General features: G+C 65.8%; 2 protein-coding genes across 2 annotated transcripts; both read right to left on the bottom strand.

Annotated features, from left to right (window-relative positions):
- Window positions 1-5937: 5937 nt before the first annotated feature.
- On the bottom strand, window positions 5938-15840 carry LOC142049049 (steroid 21-hydroxylase-like). Its single transcript, XM_075076430.1, has 10 exons — window positions 15624-15840; window positions 14825-14914; window positions 14114-14265; window positions 12544-12639; window positions 11698-11805; window positions 10756-10842; window positions 10497-10682; window positions 9785-9954; window positions 6519-6622; window positions 5938-6389 (listed from the first exon to the last, which is right to left on the bottom strand). Exons 1-10 carry the CDS (start codon window positions 15838-15840, stop codon window positions 6145-6147), a joined length of 1455 nt encoding a protein of 484 aa, XP_074932531.1. The 3' UTR covers window positions 5938-6144.
- Window positions 15841-17083: 1243 nt separating this feature from the next.
- On the bottom strand, window positions 17084-19661 carry LOC142049050 (histone H3-like centromeric protein A; the record flags this gene model as incomplete). Its single annotated transcript, XM_075076431.1, is given in 4 exon segments — window positions 17084-17360; window positions 17362-17415; window positions 18005-18082; window positions 19498-19661. Coding segments are annotated over 4 exon segments (377 nt in total), but the record flags the coding sequence as incomplete, so codon positions are not given.
- Window positions 19662-20172: the final 511 nt, after the last annotated feature.

The raw sequence follows: 20172 nt of genomic DNA on the forward strand, positions 1-20172 counted from the left end.
TCTACTGGTACACACTGGTCTCTGTTGGGATGTCCTGTGGCTTACTGGGGCCTATTGGGGTTAACTGAGACCTACTGGGGTCTGCTGCGGTCTGCTGGGGCCTATTGGGGCTCTCTGGGCTCTGCTGAGATCTCCTGGGGGTGTACTGGGGCCTACTGGGATTTATTGGGCTCTCATGGGGCCTAACTGGCTCTACTGGGGCACGCTGGGGCCCACTGGAATCTATTGGGACCTGCTGAGGGCCTACTGAGACCTGCTGGGGCTATTGGGGGTTGCAGAGAACTACTGGGGCCTAGTGAGATGTACTGGGGTCTACCATGATCTCCCAGTGGTCTACAGGGGCCTACTGGGATCTGCTGGGCTTTTGTGATGCCTAATGGGCACTACTGGGGTCTACTGAGACCTACTGGGATCTACTAGCACCTGCTGGGGCCTACTGGAATATACTGGGGACTACAGGGACATACTGGGCCCTACTGGTGGATGTTGGGATTTACAGAGATCTGCTGGGGCCTACTGGAATGTACTGGGGCCTACTTAGACCTTCTGGGGTCTACTGTGACTTACTGGGACCTACTGGGAACTACTGGGATGTACTGGCATCTACTGGGGCCTGCTGAGACGTGCTGGGGTCTAATGTGGCCTACTGTGGCCTGTTGGGGTCTATTGGGAGGTACTGGGGTCTACTGGGACCTACTGGGACCTCCTTGGGCCTACTAGGGCCTACTGGGCTCTATTGGGGTTTACTGAGACTTACTGGGGTCTGCTGGGGTCCCCTGGGCTCTGTCAGGATCTACTGGGGTTTACTGAGACTTACTAGCATCTTCTGGAGTCTACTGGGGCCTATTGAGCTCTACTGGGACGTACTGGGTTCTGCAGGGGTCTTCTGGGGCTCACTGGGGTGTACTAGGTCATGCTGAAACCTGCAGGGACTTCCTAGGACTTCCTGGGACCTCCTAGTGCCTACTGCGCTCTACTGGGGTCTTCTTGGGCCTACTGGAGCCTACTGGGCTCTGCTAGGCTCTGCTGGGGTTACTGGAGACTATTGGGGTCTACTGCGACTTACTGGGGCCTGCTGGGACATGCTGGGCTCTAGTGGGATCTACTGGGCCCTACTTTGGTGTCTTGGGCTGCACTGGGACCTACTGGGCTCTGCTGGGGCTGCTGGGGTCCCTTGAGGTCTATGGGGCCTACTGACATCTACCAGGCCCTACTTGGCCCTGCTTGGGTCTCCTGGGGCCTACTGGGAGATACTGGGCTCTGCTGAGACTACTGGGAGTGTGGGTGTCCATGGGGGTTTCTGTGGGGTTGGGGGGGTTATGGTGATAAGATGTGGGGGTTCTGTGATTGCCCGTTGGGGAGCAGCTGTTGGGCAGGTCCTTGGGGGGCTGTGGGGGTGTTTGGGGGTGTCAGGGGCCATGTCCCTCCCCCATGGCAGTGCCCCAGGGACCATTTGGGTGGGGACTGTGTGGCCCCACAGCACCCGGCTGCACTGGGTGTCCCCCCTGCACCACCCCTGATGGCTACAAGCTCGTCTACGGCCTCCCTGGAGGACCCCATCAGGTAACGACACCCCCAGCACCCCAAAACCCCAGAACCTGCCTGAGGATGCCAATATTCCTTGTCAGACTCCAATACCCCTGCCCCGACCACAGTAATCCCTCGGGGTCCCTGGTCCTCCTCTAGCAACCCCAAATTTCCTTGTGGGACCCCAATACCGCCCCCCCAGGGACACCATTAACCCCTTGAGGACCCCGCTACCCCCCAGGTGCACCCCATTATGTCTGGTGGGACCCCCAATACTCCCTTAGGGCACCCCAGTACCCCCTCCAAGACCGAAATAAGCCCTAGGAGACCCCAATAATGTCCTGGGAAACCCCAGTAATGACTTGAGGGACCCCAGCAACACCTGGGAGACCCCAATATCCCTTGTGGGACCCCCAGTATTCCATTAGGGCACCTCAGTTCTCTGCAGAGACCTAAATAATCCCCAGGGGACCCCAGTAATGTCCTGGGAGACCCCAATAATAGCCTGGAGGACCCCAATAACATCCAGAGCACCCCACTATTCCTTGAGGGACCCAACACCAACCCAGGGACCCCAACAATTCCTTGCAGACCCCAATATTCCTTTTAGGACTCCAATAACAACTAGGGGAGTGAAATAGGCCCTCGCAGACCCCAGTATCCCCCCATGAACCCCAATATCCCTTGTGGGACCCCTAATACTCCCTTAGGGCTCCCCAATACCCACACAGAACCCAATTAACACCTTGGGGGACCCTAATAATGCCCAGGGCACCCCAATAAACCCGCTATGCCTCTCCCAGACACTGCGATTGCCTCTGGGAGGCACTGGGAGGGTGTGGAGGGTGTGGCGTGGTGGGATATGGGTGGATATGGGGTCTCGAGGGAAGTGGGGTTCTTGGGGAGCAAAAGGGGAAGCAGGGGGCACTGGGGGGCACTGGGAGGCACTGGGAGGGGCTGGGGAGGTCATATGGGTGGGTGTTGGAGGTTATGGTTTTTTCTTATGGGGGGCAGTGGGTGCATGGGGGTGCAATATGGGGCCTGGCGTCACTGGGGGGGAAATGGGAGGCACTGGGAGGGGCTGGGTGGTCGTATAGGGGGTATTTGGGGGTTTTATGGGTTGCAATGAGGGGCAATGAGGGGGAGTCTGAGGGTCGGTGGGGGTCATGGGGGTCAATAGTGTTTCCTGGGGGCCACTGGGGGAGTCTGTGGGGAAACGGGTGTTCTGGGGGTCTCTATGTGGTCAATGGGGGGGTGTTGGGACCCCCCTGACCCCCCCACCCCAGGTGTTCCAGCGCCGCCAGGATGGGGGCACCGATTTCTGGCGGGGGTGGGATGCCTACGCCCACGGCTTCGGCAACATCACTGGGGAGTTCTGGCTGGGTGAGGACCCCGGCATCGGGGTGGGTCCCAGGGGTGGGGGCGGACTTGGGGACACCCTGATGTCTGGGATAGGGGACCCAGGCATCCAGGTGGGACCCAGCAGTTTTTTGGGGGATGCAGACATCCAGGTGGGCTTGGGTGGGTGACCAAAGAGGAGACCCAGGTGTCCGGGTGGGCTCCAGGGCAGGGACCAAGGCATCTGGGTGGGCACAGGTGGGTGTTTGGAGGGGACCCAGGCGCCCAGGTGGGCATGGGTGGGTGACCAGGGGGGACCCAGGCATCTGGGTGGGCTCCAGGGAGGGACCCAGGCATCCAGGCAGTGGCCGGACTCAGGCGTGGGGGCGCAGGGAACGAGGCGCTGCACGCGCTGACAGCGAGGACCCCCATGGAGCTGCGGGTGGACCTCCGCACCCCGTGGGACGCCGCCTTCGCCCGCTACCGTGACTTTGCCGTCGCCGGGCCCGAGGAGCATTACCGCCTGCACCTCGGCGCCTACAGCGGCACTGCTGGTATGGGAGGTGCTGGAGGGGCTCTGGAGGGGTCCTGGGGGTCCTGAGGCGGGCTTGGGGTTCGTGAGGGGTCTTGGGAGGTCCTGAGAGGCGGCTGGGGTGGTGCTGAACGGACCAGCCCTTCTGGGGGATGCTGGCTGGTTCTGAAGGGGCCTTGGGGGGTTCCTGGACATGCCTGGGTGTGTCTTGGAGGGATATTTGGGGGTCCTGAGGGGTCTTGGCTGTCCCTGGGGGATCTTGGGGGGTCTTTTGGCCCATGAGGGAGTCTTGAGGGGGATTGTGAGTCCTGAGGAGGTCCTGGAGGGTCCTGAGGGGGTGTTGAGAGACCCTTGGTTCAAGAGTTCTGGGGGGTCTTGGGGGTCTCTTGGCCCAGGAAGAGGGTCCAGGGGGGCTCTTGGAGAGGTCCCAAGGTGTCTGGGGGGGCTCTCGAGGGGTGTTGTGGGTCCTGATGTGTCTTGGATGAGTTTCAGAGGGTCCTGAGGGAATCTTGGGAGGTCCTGGAGGGATCTTTGGGAAATCCTAGAAGGGTCTTAGGGTGGTCCTGGGGGTTCCTTGGCCCATGGGGGAGTCTTTGAGGTGTCTTGGGGGAACTGAGGGAGGCTTGGAGTGTCCTGGAGTGGGGAGGGGATCTTATGGTGTCCTGAGGGTGTGTGGGGTGCCTAAGGAGGTGTTGGGGGTCCCTTGGCCCATGAAGAGGATCTCTGGGGGACCCCAGGGGGTCTTGAGTGGTTCAGGGTGGAGGTTGGTGGGTCGTGACGGTGCCTTGGGGGTCCCTTGGCCTGTCAATGGGGAGGTCCTGGAGGGGTTCCAGCATGGTCCTGAAGGGGCCTCTTGCTCCATGGAGGGAGCCTGTGGGGGGTTGCGGGGGTGGTGGGGGTCTCCCACCCTGGGGAGGGTGTCCCTGGTGGCTTCCAGGGGGTTCTTAGGGTTCTCCGGACCATATGGGGGACCCTGTGGGTACGTGGGGGGGTTGGTGTGGGTCCCGGGGGTGTCTGATGTGGGGTCCCGCAGGGGATGCGCTCTCCTACCACGCCGGCAGCCCCTTCTCCACGCGGGACCGGGACCCTCGGGGCCGTTCCCGTCCCTGCGCTGTCTCCTACACCGGGGCCTGGTGGTACCACAACTGCCACTACGCCAACCTCAACGGGCGCTACGGGACCCCCAGTGACCACCAGGCATGCTATAGGGGCCGGGGACCCCTAGGGGGCCGATGGGGTCAGAGGGCGGTTAATGGGGGCTGTGGGAGGATGTAATAAGGTCTGTAGGGGCCATAATGGGGTCTGTAGGGACCATAATGGGATCTCTAGGGGCCATGGGGAGCCTATAGGGGCCTATGAGAACCTCTAGGGGCCAACTAGAGTGGGGCCTGTGGGTCCAGAGTGCAGTTAATGGGGCTATAGGGGGACATAATGGAGTCTATCGGGACCACCAGGGAGTCTATAGAACCATAATGGGGTCTATTGGGGCCATAAGGAGACTACAGGTGGCGATACAGGGCACCATGTAGGGTTCTATAGGGGCCAACCAGAGGGGGCTGATGGGTGCAGAGTGCATTAATGGGGACTTGAATGGAGTTTATAGGTGTCAGAGGGGACCTATAGGACCCATTGGAGAGACCTATAGGGTCCATTGGGGAGACCTATAGGGAGCCACAGGGACAAAAGAGGGGACTATAGGGTGCAGCAGGGGCCTAAAGCAGCCATAGCAGGCATCTATAGGGACCTCAGGGGAGCTCTATGGGCCACAGGGAGGCCTCTAGGGGAATACAGGTGTCTAAAGGGGCCATGGAGAGGGCTTGTAGGGGCATAGAGGCACCTATAGGGGCTCTATGGGGGACTATAAGAGGTCATAGAGAGGCCTTAGCATCTATATGAACCATCGAGGGTTCTCTATGGGTCATAGGAGGGTTTATAGGGGCACACAGATGTTTATAGACGGCCACAGGAGGACCTTCCTATGGGGGCATATGGGGGAATCTATAGGGGGATACTGTGGGTGTCACAAGGGGACCTATACTGGGTCTGTAGAGACTGTGGGAAGTTGTACGGGGGCTGTGGGGGAGGATGTCCTATGGGGGGACTTATATGGGCACTCTGGAGCACAGGACACCTATGGCACTGCCAGAGCAGCAGGTACCTATGGGTGGCAGGGACCCTATGGGGACCAATGGGGGCCTTCATGGGGGCTACGTGGGCCACATGACCACACAACCTCTAGGCTCCATAGGGCCCAAGACCCTCTAGAGAGTAGGCACAGATCCCCTCTGGGTGGACATGGGGCCCCTACAGCAGGGGAGGGGGAGTCTATAGGGGTCTATAGGATGCCTCAAGGGCCTGATGGAGCTGCCCTGGATCTCCCCAGGGCATCAACTGGTTCCCCTGGAAAGGCTTCGAGTTCTCCATCCCCTTCACCGAGATGAAGTTGTGGCCACAGCGCAACTGAGGGGACCCAGACGTCCTGGTGGCACCCAGGAAGGAGGCAGGACTTGTGGGGGGCAGGGGGGTCAGAGGCAAAGCTTTTATGGGGGGCTGGGGCATAATAAAAGGTGGCTGTAAGCCTCTCCCCATGGGTGAACTCAGGCATCTGGGGGGAGCCAGGCATGCGAGTGGTGGCGGGGGTGAGGAGAAGGGGGGGACCCAGGCATGTGGGTGACCCCAGACACCCAGGACTGAAGGCCACAGGCAGCCCCCACTATTCCGGGCCAATCGCACGCAGCCGTGTGGGGTTAGGCAGAGGCCTGGCAGGGCACCATGCGGACACGGAAGGGCGGGCAGCGCAGGACGGTGCCTGCCGATACCCCCAGGCAGGGCAATACCCCTGGGGCAGGGGGTTCCAGGCGGAATTCCTGCAGGATCTGGCCCAGGAAGACGAAGAGTTCGGCCCGTGCCAGCCCTTCCCCTGGGCAGGATCGGGCCCCGCAGCCAAAGGGTACCAGCGACCGCCAGGGAGCCCCCGGCACCAGGAACCGCTCTGGGAGGGGATGAAGGGGGTCAGGGTACCCAGACCAAGGGGGTCAGGGCATCCAGGTGTCTGGAGAGGGGACCCAGGCATCCAGGGGAACCCCAGGATCAGGGAGGGGACCCCAGCGTTGGGGTTTACCTGGCAGGAAGGCCTCGGGGAGGTGCCAGGTTTCAGGGTCATGGTGGGCAGCCAGGAGGTTGGGGAGCAGGATGGATCCAGCCGGCACTGAGATGTCCCCGACACTGGGAGGAGACAAGGGGGTGCTGGAGCCTAGTGGCACCTACTGCGACCTGCAGGGGCCTTCTGGAGATATATGAGTTCTGCCAGGATCTTCTGGGTGTCTACTGGGGCCTGCAGGGATTTGCTGGGCTCTCGTGGGGCCCAGTGGGCTTCCTGGGGCCTACTGAGTTCTACCAGGATCTACTGTGTGTCTACTGGGGCCTACTGACACCTGCTGGGCTCTGCTGGGGCCTACAGGAATGTACTGGGACCTGCTGGGCCCTGCTGAGACCTATTTGTGCTCTCTGAGGTCTACCAGGATCTCCTGGGTGTCTACTGGGGCCTGCTGGGATTTGCTAGTGTCTTGTGGGGCCTAATGGGCTCTACTGGGGCCTGCCGGAATTTGCTGGTGTCTTGTGGGCTCTACTGGGCTCTAGTGGGGCTTACTGGGCTCTACTGGGGCCTCCCAGGATTTGCTGAGTCTCTTGTGGGGCCTACTGGGCTCTACTGGGGCTTCCTGGGCTCTATTGGGGCCTGCTGGGTTTGCTGGTGTCTTGTGGAATCTACTGGTCTGTACTGGGTCTTACTGGGCTCTACTGGGCCCTGCAGGGATTTGCTGGGCTCTTGTGGGGCCCAGTGGGCTCTACTGGGGCCTACTGATACCTAATGGGACGTGCTAGGACCTACTGGTCCCTGCTGGGGCCTGCTGGGTGTCTACTGGGGCCTATTGACACCTGCTGGGCTCTGCTGAGACCTATTTGTTCTCTCTGAGGAGATCTGAGGATCTCCTGGGTGTCTACTGAGGCCTGCTGGGATTTGCTGGTGTCTTGTGGGGCCTACTGGGCTCTACTGGGTCTTACTGGGCTCTACTGGGGCCTACTGGGATTTGCTGGTGTCTTGTAGGGCCTAATGGGCTCTACTGGGTCCTTCTGGGACCTGCTAGTCTCTTGTGGGGCCTACTGGGCCCTACTGGGGCCTTCAGGGATTTGCTAGTCTCTTGTGGGGCATACTGGGCTCTACTGTGTCCTACTGGGATTTGCTGGTGTCTTGTGGGGCCTACTGGTCTGTACTGGGGCCTAGTGGGCTCTACTGGGGCCTGCAGGGATTTGCTGGCCTCCTGCGGGGCCCAGTGGGCTCTACTAGGGCCTGCTGGGATTTGCTGGTGTCTTGTGGGGTCTACTGGTCTGTACTGGGGCCTAGTGGGCTCTACTGGGGCCTGCTGGGATTTGCTGGTGTCTTGTGGGTCTTACTGGGCTCTACTGGGTCTTACTGGGCTCTACCGGGGCTTACTGGGCTCTAATGGGGCCTGCTGAGATTTGCTGGTGTCTTGTAGGGCCTAGTGGGCTCTACTGGGTCCTTCTAGGACCTGCTAGTCTCTTGTGGGGCCTACTGGGCTCTACTGGGGCCTACCGGGATTTGCTGGTGTCTTATAGGGCCTACTGGGCTTTGCTGGGGCCTAGTGGGCTCTACTGGGGCCTGCAGGGATTTTCTGGGCTCTTCTGGGGCCCAGTGGGCTCTACCGGGACCTAATGATACCTACTGGGCTCTGCTGGGACCTACTGGGGATGTACTAGGACCTACTGGGGATGTGCTGGGGCATGCTGGGGTATACAGGGATCTACTGGGTGTCTACTGAGGCCTACTGACACCTGCTGGGCTCTGCTGGGGCCTGCAGGGATGTACTGACACCTGCTGGGCTCTGCTGGGCCTACAGGGATGTACTGACACCTGCTGGGCTCTGCTGAGACCTATTTACTCTCTCTGAGGTCTACCAGGATCTCCTGGGTGTCTACTGGGGTCTGCAGGGATTTGCTAGTGTCTTGTGGGGCCCAATGGGCTCTACTGTGTCCTACTGGGATTTGCTGGTGTCTTGTGGGGCCTACTGGTCTGTACTGGGGCCTACTGGTCTGTACTGGGGCCTACTGGCACCTGTCAGGCTCTACTTGGGCCTTCTGCGGCATACTGAGCCCTGTTTTGGTCTCCTGGCCCCCAACGGGGGCTACTGGGTTGTACTGGGTGCTACTGGGCCCTGCTGAGACCTGCTGGTGTCTACTGGGGCCTATTGGGATCTACTGGGACATACTGGGGTCTGCAGTGCTCTTCTGATGCACACTGGGATGTACTGGGGCGTGCTGAGGCCTGCTGCCACCTGATGGGACTTCCTGGGGCCTGCTAGGACTTCCTGGGGCCTACTGGGACATCCTGGGACTGACTGGGACATACTGGAACCTGCAGGGTTCTACTAGGATGTACTGGACCCTACTTGGTTCTATGGGGTCTACTGGGACCTACTGGGCTCTACTGGGGCTACTGGGGTCCATTGGGGTCTAGTGGGGCCTACTGGCATCTACTAGGCCCTACTTGACCCTGCTTGGGTCTGCTGGGGTCTACTGGGACATACTGGGCTCTGCTGGGACTCCTGGGTTCTAGCAGCCTCTACTGGGAACTGCTAGGGTCTACTGGGACCTACTGGGGCTTGCTGGGCTATTCCGGGGCCAACTGGGATCTATTGTGACCTGCTGGGCTTACTGGGACATGCTGGGCTCTATTGGGGCCTACTGGGAAATACTGATTTGTACTGGGCTGTAGTGGGTGCTCCCTTTCTTACTGGGGCTGTAGGCAGCTGCACTGGGCTATAGTGGCTTGTACTGGGCCGTACTGGTCTCTACCGGGATAAATTTATACTGGTTTGGAGTGGTGTAAAGCAGTGCCAGGCACTGGTGCACAGCTCTGCAATGTGACGCCCTGTCCTCCATACTGGTCTATACTGGATTACATTGCTGTGTATTGGCTTATACTGGTTTCTACTGGTCCATACTGGTCCCTACTGGTCTGTATGGGGTCAGAACACTATCACACACTGAAGCATCGTGCTGCAACTTAATGCCCATGGGCCCATACTGGTCTAAAGTGGTTCATACTAGTCCATACTCATCTAAACTGGTCTATAATGGTCCATTCTGTTCTAAATTGGTCTATAATGGTCCATACTGGTCTAAACTGGTCAAAAACGTTTCATACTGGACTAAACTGGTGCAAAAACACTGATACACATTGGTGCACGGTGGCTGCAACCTCAGCCCACTGGTCCCTAACTGGTTTATAGCGGTTCATGCTGGGTCATACTAGCACATGCTCGTCAATACCAGTTCATACTGGCCCATACTGGTTTCTACTGTCCGTACCTGGTGTGGCGGCGGGCGCAGTGAGGCAAGGCCAGGGGAGCTGGGGGTCGGAGGCGCAGGGTCTCAGTGACGGTGGCGTGGAGGAGGGGCAGGCGCCCAGTGTCACCCACCTGGGGGGTCCCGGTGGGACCCAGCTCCCGCCGCAGCTCCGCCCGCAGCCGCTCCTGCAGCTGGGGTCACATGGGGCACAGGCATGTCACACACGTGGCGCCGCCTCCTCGGGTGACATGTGTGTCACAGGGCATCATAAGGGGGTCCCATCATGGAGGGGGGACACCTGGTGCCAATGGGGGGGAAGGGACAAAGGGGACCAAGGAGCCATGTGGGGACACGGACATGGATGTGACACGCATGTGACACGCATGTGGCACCTTGGGGTGGTGCAAGGAACGGTGATGGACACGGAGGGCATGTTGGACGCGTGTGGGGATGTGGGACCCCCTGGGGACCCGCGTGGACGTGGCTGTGGCATGTGTGTGGCACCTTGGGGTAGCGTGGGGGGATGGCAATGGCTGCAGGGAGGGGGACACAGGGGACATGCGGGACACACATGGGGACGTGGGCACAGCTTGTGACACGCATGTAGCACCTCAGGGGAGCGCAATGGGGTGGGGAGGGGGACACGGGGGCGTGTAGGGCGTGGGCGGGGCTGTGTGACCCGCCTGGGGACACATGTGGGGAGGCGGCCGCGGCGGTGACACACGTGTGGCACCTCGGGACGGTGCATCAGGAAGGCGATGGCCCAGGCCAGGGCGGCAGCTGTCGTCTCTGTGCCCCCGATGAACAGATCAACCAGGGCCATGTGGAGGCGGAGAGGGCTCAGGGGACACCCCGGGACGCCCGGGTCCCTCCCCCGCAGCGCCCCCAGGACCGTGTCCTCTGGGGGGGATGGGCACTCCTGCGGGGACACGTGTCAATCCCCCACCAGACGCCAGGGTCCTCCCACCGCCCAACCCCGGGGTCCCCCCGACCTCGTGCCGCCGGATCTGGGCCTCTACGAAGGCGTCGCGGTGCTTGACGAGGCGCAGCAGCTCCCGCAGCCCCGGGTTGGGCAGGACCTGGGACGTATGGATCCCATAGGGACCCCTGTCTCCCTCCAGACCCCCCCCAGGGCCCTATAGACATGCCCCCCCTCCATAGATGCCCTATATCTCCCCTCAGCCCCATAGAAACCCCATAGCTGCCCCACACCTGCCCCAGGCCATATAATGCCTATAGACCACCCTCCCAGACCATATGGACCCTCCCCACAGTCCTATAGACTCCCCAAGCCCCCATATAGACCATATAATGCCCCAGGGCTATATAGACCCTTTACCCCCCCACCCCCCTATAGATCATCCCAGCCCCATAAAACCACCCCATAGAGCCCCCCAACCCCACACAGAACACCTGTCTCTGTATAGACCCTATACCCACAGCCTCTCCCACACCTTACACATCCTCCCCAAGCCCATATAAGCACACCGCCCCCCAGCCCCATATAGACCCTACAGTACCCCCACAGCTCCAAATAGACCCTACCCCTGCACCAGGGCCATAGAACCCCTCCCCAGCCCCATATAGTCTCCTCCAAGACCCCATAGAGCCCAGAAATCCTCCCCCCAGCCCAATATACACCCCACTGCACCCCTCCCAGCTCCATATAGATCCAATAACCCCCCCTCCCAGGGCCATATAGCTCCTCTCCAGCCCCATATAGATCCTGTAAGGCCCCTCCCAGCCCCATATAGACCCTGCAACGCCCTCTCCAGCCCCACATAGACTCTGTAAGGCCCCTCCCAGGGCCATATAGACCCTCCCCACCCCCACATACACCCTACAACCCCGCAGCCCCCCACGGCCCACCTCCCCCCCCCCCCCCGCCTGGGCCCTATAGCCCCCATAGGGCTGGGCCCCCCGGCGGGGCTCACCCGCAGCACCGGGAGCAGGTCGAGGGCCTGGACGCTGGCCCTGCCCCACACGTCCAGCAGCTCCACCACGCAGCGGGTGAAGGCCCGGACCTCTGCCTCAGGGGGCATCTGGGGGGACACACATGGACGCCTGGGTCACCCACCCCACCCGGGTCCCCCCAGAACCCAAACAGCGCCCCGCCACCCTGCCGGGTCCCCCCCAGACACCGGGGTCACCCCAGAACACACACAGCACCCCCCCACGCCCCTGGGTGTCCCCCCCCCCCGGAATCCTGGGTCACTCCAGAACCCTTGGGTCCCCCCTGAACCCCTGGGTCCCCCCAAACACCTGGGTGCCCTATCCTGGAAGCCAGGGTGCCCCCCCCCCCCGGACCCCAGGGCCCCCCCCAACCCCAACGCACCCCTGCCCCCCCCAGAAGACACATCCCTGGATCCCTGACCCCCCCAAATACCTGCCCCCACCCCCAAAGCCTGGGTCCGTCCTTCCCCCCAGACTGCTGGGTGCCCCCCAGATGCCTGCATCCCCCTCCCAGACACTGGGGTTCCCCCCCCAGATGTGGGGTGCCCCCAGGACCCCTCCCCCAAACACCTGGGCCCCCCAACCTGGATGCCGGGGTCCCCTCCCCGGACCCCAAGGCCCCCCCCCGGACCCCTGAGTCCCCCTAACACCTGGGTCCCAAATCCCAGACATTGGGGTGTCCCTTCCCGATCCCTGGGCCCTCCCAAAACACCTGCACCCCCTATCCTGGACCCCTGGGTCGTCCCCCCCAGACACAGGGGTCCTCCGCAGATGTGGGGTCGCCCTCCAAAGACTTGGGGTCCCCCCCCAGACTCGGGGTCCCCTACCAGGTCCCCAAAGAGGAGGCGGCTGATGGTGCTGCAGGTGTGGAAAGGAAAGACCTCAAAGGGGTCCAGGGGGGCCCCCCCGTGGGAACGCAGCTCCTGGGGGGGGGGGGGGCTGTCAGGGGGGAGATCGGGGGTCCCCAAGGGGGTATTGGGGTCCCTTAAGGGGGTTCTGGGGTGTTTTGGGGTCCCTAAGGAGGTTTTGGGGTCTCTTAGTGGGTTTTGGGGGTCCTTAAGGGGGTTTTGGGGCCCCAGAGGGGTTTTGGGGTGACCCAGAGGGATACGGGGGGGCCTTAGAGGGTATTGGGGTGCCCCAGGGAGAGGTAAAGGGCATTTGGGGGTCCCTGGGGGGGGGGGTTGGGGTGCGAAGGGGGTTTTGGGGTGCCCCACAGGGATGGTCAGGAGGCCTAAGGGAGTTGTGGGGTGCTCTGGGGAGGAGTTGGGAGGCCCCATGGAGGGTGGGGGTGCAGGGTGGTTTTTCGGGGTGCAGTTTGGGGGTACAGTTTGGGGGTGCATATTTGGGGTGCAGTTTGGGGGTGCAGGGGGGCGCAGTTTGGGGGCGCGGGGGGCGCAGTTTGGGGGCGCGGGGGGGCGCAGTTTGGGGGTGCGGAGGGCGCAGTTTGGGGGTGCGGGGGGCGCAGTTTGGGGGCGCGGGGGGCTCAGTTTGGGGGTGCGGAGGGCGCAGTTTGGGGGCGCGGAGGGCGCAGTTTGGGGGTGCGGAGGGCGCAGTTTGGGGGTGCGGGGGGGGCGCAGTTTGGGGGCGCGGGGGGGGCGCAGTTTGGGGGTGCGGGGGGGCGCAGTTTGGGGGTGCGGAGGGCGCAGTTTGGGGGCGCGGGGGGCTCAGTTTGGGGGTGCGGGGGGGCGCAGTTTGGGGGCGCGGGGGGCTCAGTTTGGGGGTGCGGGGGGGCGCAGTTTGGGGGTGCGGGGGGGCGCAGTTTGGGGGTGCGGAGGGCGCAGTTTGGGGGTGCGGGGGGCGCAGTTTGGGGGCGCGGGGGGCTCAGTTTGGGGGTGCGGAGGGCGCAGTTTGGGGGCGCGGAGGGCGCAGTTTGGGGGTGCGGAGGGCGCAGTTTGGGGGTGCGGGGGGGCGCAGTTTGGGGGTGCGGAGGGCGCAGTTTGGGGGCGCGGGGGGCTCAGTTTGGGGGTGCGGGGGGCTCAGTTTGGGGGTGCGGAGGGCGCAGTTTGGGGGTGCGGGGGGGCGCAGTTTGGGGGTGCGGGGGGGCGCAGTTTGGGGGTGCGGAGGGCGCAGTTTGGGGGCGCGGGGGGCTCAGTTTGGGGGTGCGGGGGGGCGCAGTTTGGGGGCGCGGGGGGCTCAGTTTGGGGGTGCGGAGGGCGCAGTTTGGGGGTGCGGAGGGCGCAGTTTGGGGGTGCGGGGGGCGCAGTTTGGGGGCGCGGGGGGCTCAGTTTGGGGGTGCGGAGGGCGCAGTTTGGGGGCGCGGAGGGCGCAGTTTGGGGGTGCGGAGGGCGCAGTTTGGGGGTGCGGGGGGGGGCGCAGTTTGGGGGCGCGGAGGGCGCAGTTTGGGGGTGCGGAGGGCGCAGTTTGGGGGCGCGGGGGGCTCAGTTTGGGGGTGCTCACCGCGCAGAGGGCCCCCGCCTGGCACCGCAGCAGCGCCCGCAGCCGCCCCCCCGCCCGCGCCAGCGCCCCCCGCGCCGCCGCCCGCTGCCGCCGCCAGCCGGGGGAGGGGGCGCCCAGCGCCAGGTCCCGCCCCCCCCGCGACACCAGCGCCCCTGCGGGGGGGGGGCGGGGGGGGGTGTCAGGGGCGCCCCGCGACCCCCGGAGCCCCCCGGCCCCCCCCGGAACCCCCCGCGAACCCCCCGAGCTCCTCCCCGCCCCCTGAGAACCCCCATCGCCCTCCCCACCACCCACAGACCCCCCCCCATAACCCCCCCATAGCCCCCCCACCTCATAGCCCCGGCCCCCCATAGAGCCCCCCCAACCCCATAACCCCCTCCCAGCCCCATAGAATCCCCCAAACCCATGGGGACCCCCCACCCCATAAAACCCCCCACCCCTTAGACCCCCCCCAGCCCCATAGAGCCTAGCCCCATAAGCCCCCCCATAGCCCATCCCCCCACCACATAGGTCCCCCCATAACCCTCCCCAGCCCCATGGCCTGCCCCCCCTAAGGCCCCCCCCCGCCACCCAGCCCCCCCCCAACCCCATAGGGCCCCCCCAGTCCCATAGGGAGCCCCCCCGTAACCCTCCCCACCCTATAGCCCCTCCACCCCCGCTCCATAACCCCCCCCCGCCCCATAGAGCCCCCCCGCCCCACAGCCCCTCCCCTACCCAGGTAACTTGGGGGGCGCCCCAGCCAGTCCCCCCAGTGCCGGGCCAGCGCCTCCCGGATGGTCCCCACCGAGCTCAGCACCAGCACGTCTGGGGGGGGAGAAAGTGGGGGGGTTGGGGGGGACCCCAAAACTCGGGGGGACCCCAAAATATGGGGGGACCCCCTAAAAAGGGAGGAGGGAAGGTTAGGGAGTCCCGGGGTGGGGGAGGGTTGGGGTGCCGGAGGGGTAGTGTGGGGGTGCCGGGGGGGGTGTCCGGGGGGCTGCGGGATTTTTGGGGTCCCCAAGGGGAGAGTTTGGGGTCCCAGGGTTCGGTTTGGGGGTTCGGGGGGGTTCAGGGCCGGGTTTGGGGGTGCGGAGGGGGGTCAGGGCCGGTTTGGGGGGGTCAGGGCCGGGTTTGGGGGGGCGGAGGGGGGTCAGGGTCCGGTTTGGGGGTTCGGGGGGGTTCAGGGCCGGGTTTGGGGGTGCCGGAGGAGGGTCAGGGCCGGTTTGGGGGGGTCAGGGCCGGGTTTGGGGGGGCGGAGGGGGGTCAGGGTCCGGTTTGGGGGTTCGGGGGGGTTCAGGGCCGGGTTTGGGGGTGCGGAGGGGGGTCAGGGCCGGTTTGGGGGGGGTCAGGGCCGGGTTTGGGGGGGCGGAGGGGGGTCAGGGTCCGGTTTGGGGGGGGTCAGGGCCGGGTTTGGGGGGGCGGAGGGGGGTCAGGGCCGGTTTGGGGGGGGTTCAGGCCCGGGTTTGGGGGCGGGGGGGGGTGTCCAACGCCCTAGGAGGGGGTGTCGGTTTTGGGGTGTCCCCCCCCCACTCACCGCGCCCCCCCAGGCGCATGCGCAGGACGGGCCCGTGGCGGCGGGCGAGGCGGCTGAGGTGCTGCGCCCCCCCCGGGTGCAGGAGGTGCAGCGCCCCCCCCCGCGGGCCCCTCCCCCCCCCGCCCCTCCCCCCCGCCCCGCGCCCCCCCCGCGCCCCCCCCCCCACCGCCAGCAGCACCAGCAGCGCCAGCAGCGCCAGCACCAGCGCGGCCGCCATCGCCCGGGGGGGGCCCCCCGAGGAGCCCCTATATTTGGGGGGGGGGGCCCCCAACCCCGCCCCCGAGAAGCCCCGCCCCATAACAGAGGGCTCCCTTAGCCCCGCCCATCAAACCTGGGGGGGGCACACCCGGAGGCTCTCCCCTCCCCCATCAGGTAACGCCCCCCCCATCAAACTTGGGGGACCCTCAGAGCCCCGCCCCCCACCCATGGGTGATTCCCCCCCCCCCCCGAGCCGTCCCAACAGCCCAGGACCCCCCAAAAGTGCCCCCCCACCCCCCCATCAAGCTTGGAGGCCCCCCAGAACCCCCACCCATGGGTGCTCCCCACCACCCCCGAGCCCCCCCAACAGCCCAGGACCCCCAAAAAGTGCCCCCCCACCCCCCATCAAACTTGGAGGCCCCCCAGAACCCCCACCCATGGGTGCTCCCCACCACCCCCGAGCCCCCCCAACAGCCCAGGACCCCCAAAAAGTGCCCCCCCACCCCCCATCACACCCCCCCGTCTCCTCCCCACCCCCCCAGGTTCCCCAGGGCCCCCCCAAATCGGCAGCAGCCCCCGGGGGGGTTCAACAAACATTTATTTGGGGGGGGGTTACATGCTGGGGGGGCGGGGGGGCCCCCAATGGGGGGTCTCAGGAAGGGGGACCCTGGGGGGGGTGTGTCCATTAGGGTGGGGGTCTTGGAGGAGGGGGGGTTCCCCAATATTGGGGGGGGTCCCAGAAGGGGCGGGCCTTGGGAGGGGGGTGTCCCTGTGGGGGGGGTGTGTGTGTCTCCCTCAGGAAGGGTGCCCTGAGTGGGGGGTGTGTGCTGGGGGGTCCCGGGGAGGGGGGGTGTGTGTCCCTCAAGCACCCCAAAAGTGGGGGGGGGGGTCCCGGGGGGGGTCCCAGGGGGTGTAACAGGGTCCCTAAGGCACTTCAGCAGTGTGGGGGGGTGTCCGGGGGGGTCCCTGAGTGACCCCAGCAGGGGGCGGGGGGGGTCCCAGAGGGGTCCCTCAGACACCCCAACAGTGTGGAGGGTTCCTGGGGGGTCCCCGAGTCACCCCAGCAGTGGGGGGGGTCCCAGGGGGTCCCCAAGGTGCCCCAGCAGGGGGTGGGGGGTTCCTGGGGGATCCCCGAGTCACCCCAGCAGGGTGGGGGGGTCCCAGGGGTCTCGAGGCGCCCCAGCAATGTTGGGCTTCCTGGGAGATCCCAGAGTCACCCCAGCAGGGTGGGGGGGGGGTCCCCGAGGCGCCCCAGCAGTAAAGGGGTTCCTGGGGGATCCCCGAGTCACCCCAGCAGGGTGGGGGGGGGTCCCCGAGGCACCCCAGCACTAAAGGGGTTCCTGGGGGATCCCCGAGTCACCCCAGCAGGGTGGGGGGGGGTCCCCGAGGCGCCCCAGCAGTGGGTGAGTCCCGGGGAGTCCCCGAGGCGCCCCAGCAGGGTGGGGGGTCCCGGGGGGGTCAGATGCCGCCCCCCTCGAGGCCGCGCAGGCGCCGGGCCAGCTGCAGGTCCTTGGGGTACAGGGTGACGCGGCGGGCGTGGCAGCGAGCACAGGTACGCGTCCTCCAGCAGGCGCACGGCGAACGCCTCCGCCGCCTGCGCCCCGAAACGGGGGGGGACCCCGAGATGGGGGGGGGGGGCACCCACACCCCCCCACCGTAACCCCCCCGCTGCCTGCGCCCCGAAATGAGGGACCCGGAGATGGGATGGGGCACCCGCACCCCCTGACCGCACCCCCCCCGCTGCCTCTGCCCCAAGATGGGGGACCCCGAGATGGAGGGGGGCACCCACACACCCCCACTGTAACCCCCCCGCCGCCTGCACCCCGAAAGCGGGCACCCCGAGATGGGGGGGGAGGGCACCCACATCCCCCACATTGCAACCTCCCCGCTGCCGGCGCCCCAAAATGGCCCTGTGCCCCCCCCCACGGCCCCCCCCCCCAGCACCCATGGCCCCCCCCCCCCCCCCAGCTCCCCCAGGACCCCATCAGCACCCATGGGACCCCCAAGCCCATGGCCCCCCACCCCAGCCCCCATGACATGCCCCCAGCCCCCCCAAGACCCCATCCGCACCCACGAGGACCCCTCAGACCTCTTCCCCCAGCCCCCCTCGGGACACCCCCAGCCCCACCCCCCGGACCCCCCCCCATGGCCCCCCAGCCCCCCCGGGCCCCCCCAGCCCCCACCTCCTGCAGCGCCAGCAGTGCCATGCGCTGCCAGCGATAGTCGACCCCCCGGGTGAAGATCAGGCAGATCTCCCGCACCTGGGGGGGGCACCCTTAGGGGGGGGCACCCTGGGGGGGGGCACCGGGCATGGGGACATCTGGGAGGGGGGGCACCCATGGGACTTACGAGGGGGAGGCACGGGGGGGGGCACCCATGGGACATATGGGGGGGGGCACCCGGGGGGGCACCCTGGGCATAGGGACCCCTGCAGATACCTGGGGGGGGTCACTGGGGGGCACCCTTAGGGGGGGGCACCCGGGGGGGGGGGCGCACCCTGGGCATGGGGACATCCGGGGGGGGAACCCATGGGACTTACGAGGGGGAGGCATGGGGGGGGCACCCTGGGCACGGGGACACTTGGGGGGGGGCACCCTGGGGACATATGGGGGGGTTGGAGGGGGGCACCCATGGGACATCCGGGGGGTGGGGGTGGGCACCCGTGGGGGGGGGGGGAGGGGGACGCAAGGACAGCGCGGGGGAGGGGGACAAGGACACGGCGCCATGGGGGGAGGGGACAAGGACAGGGGGAGGGGACCTGCGTCATGGGGGGGGGCAAGGACATCGGGGGGGGGCTGTGACAATGCCGGGGGGTCCCCAGGGAGGGATTTTGGGGCCGCCAGGGGATTTGGGGGGGGGTTCAGAGGATGTTGGGGGGTCCTGGGGGGAATTTAGGGTCCCGGGGGGGGGGTTGAGGGGGTCTGGGGGGGATTTTGGGGGGGTCCCAGGGGGCTGTCAGGATCCTGGGGGGGTGGGGGAGGATTTTGGGGGTCCCAGGGGGTGTTTGGGGGGGGGTCCCAGGGGACATCTGGGGGGTCCAGGGTTCATTTTGGGGGGTCCCCAGGATGTGGGGTGGGGTCTCTGGGAGACATGTTGGGGGTCCCAGGGGGACATTATGGGGTGATCCAGGGGTGTGGGTGGGGTCCCAGGGGGTGTTTGGAGGGGTGCTGGGGGGGTGCAGGGGCAGTTTGGGGGGGTCCCAGGTTGTTTGGGGGGGGGGTCTAGGGCAGTCTGGGGGATCCCAGGGTGTTGGAGGGGGTCCCAGGGTGTTTTGGGGGTTCCCAGGGGGGTCTGGGTGGTCCCAGTGGGGCTTCTTGGGGGGTCCCAGGGGGGATTGAGGTGTCCCAGGGGCTACTGGGGGGGTTCCGGGGTGGTTTGGGGGCTCCCATGGTGTTGGGGGGCCCGGGGGGTGTGTTGGGGGCCCCGGGGGGGGTTGGGGTGGTTTGGGGGCTCCCATGGTGTTGGGGGCCCCGGGGGGGGGGGTCGGGGGGATCCCGGGTGGGGGGTTGAGTCGTCTCAGTGGCTATTGGGAGGTCCCGGAGTGTTGGGGTGGTTTGGGGGCTCCCAGGGGGTTGGGGGGCCCCGGGAGGGCGTTGGGGGGCCCAGGGGGGGTTGGGAGGGCTCCGGGGGGGTGTTGGGGGCCCCGGGGGGGGTCGGGGGGGGCCCCAGCTCTCACCAGGCGGGCGAAGGGGGCGGGGCGCAGCAGCAGGCGGGTGCTGCTCTGGTACCGGCGGATCTCCTGGAGCGCCCGCTGGCCCGGCCGCAGCCCTGGGGAGGGGGCGTATGGGGGGCTATAGGGGCTTATGGGGGGGGATGGGGCAGATAGGGGTGGGATAGGGACTATGGGGGGTTATGGGAGGGTGTGGGGGCTATGGGGGGGTACAGGGGACTATGGGGTGGTACAGGGGGGTTATCGGGGGCGTATAGGGGGCTATGGGGGGTATAGGGGGCTATAGGGGTGGGGGGCGATTAGGGCCATAGAGACTATGCAGGGTGGGGGGTATGGGCGAGGATGGGGACTATAGGGGCTATGGGGGGGGGGGGTGGGGCAGATAGGGGGGTATAGGGGACTATTGGGGTGTATAGGGGGGTTATCAGGGGCTATAGGGGCTATGGGGGGTATAGGGGTGGGGGGTGATAGGGGTTATAGGGACTATGCAGGGTAGGGGGGTATGGGGAGGATGGGGACTATGGGGGGTGGGGGGGATGGGCAGATAGGGGTGGGATAGGGGCTATGGGGGGGTATAGGGGCTATGGGGGACTATAGGGGGTTCATTGGGGGCGTATAGGGGCATAGGAGGATATAGGGGATATAGAGGGCTATGGGGGGGTATAGGGGGCATATAGGGGC

Source organism: Phalacrocorax aristotelis, chromosome 31 (genome assembly GCF_949628215.1).
Source record: "Phalacrocorax aristotelis chromosome 31, bGulAri2.1, whole genome shotgun sequence".
In the NCBI taxonomy this organism is placed as follows: Eukaryota; Metazoa; Chordata; class Aves; order Suliformes; family Phalacrocoracidae; genus Phalacrocorax; species Phalacrocorax aristotelis.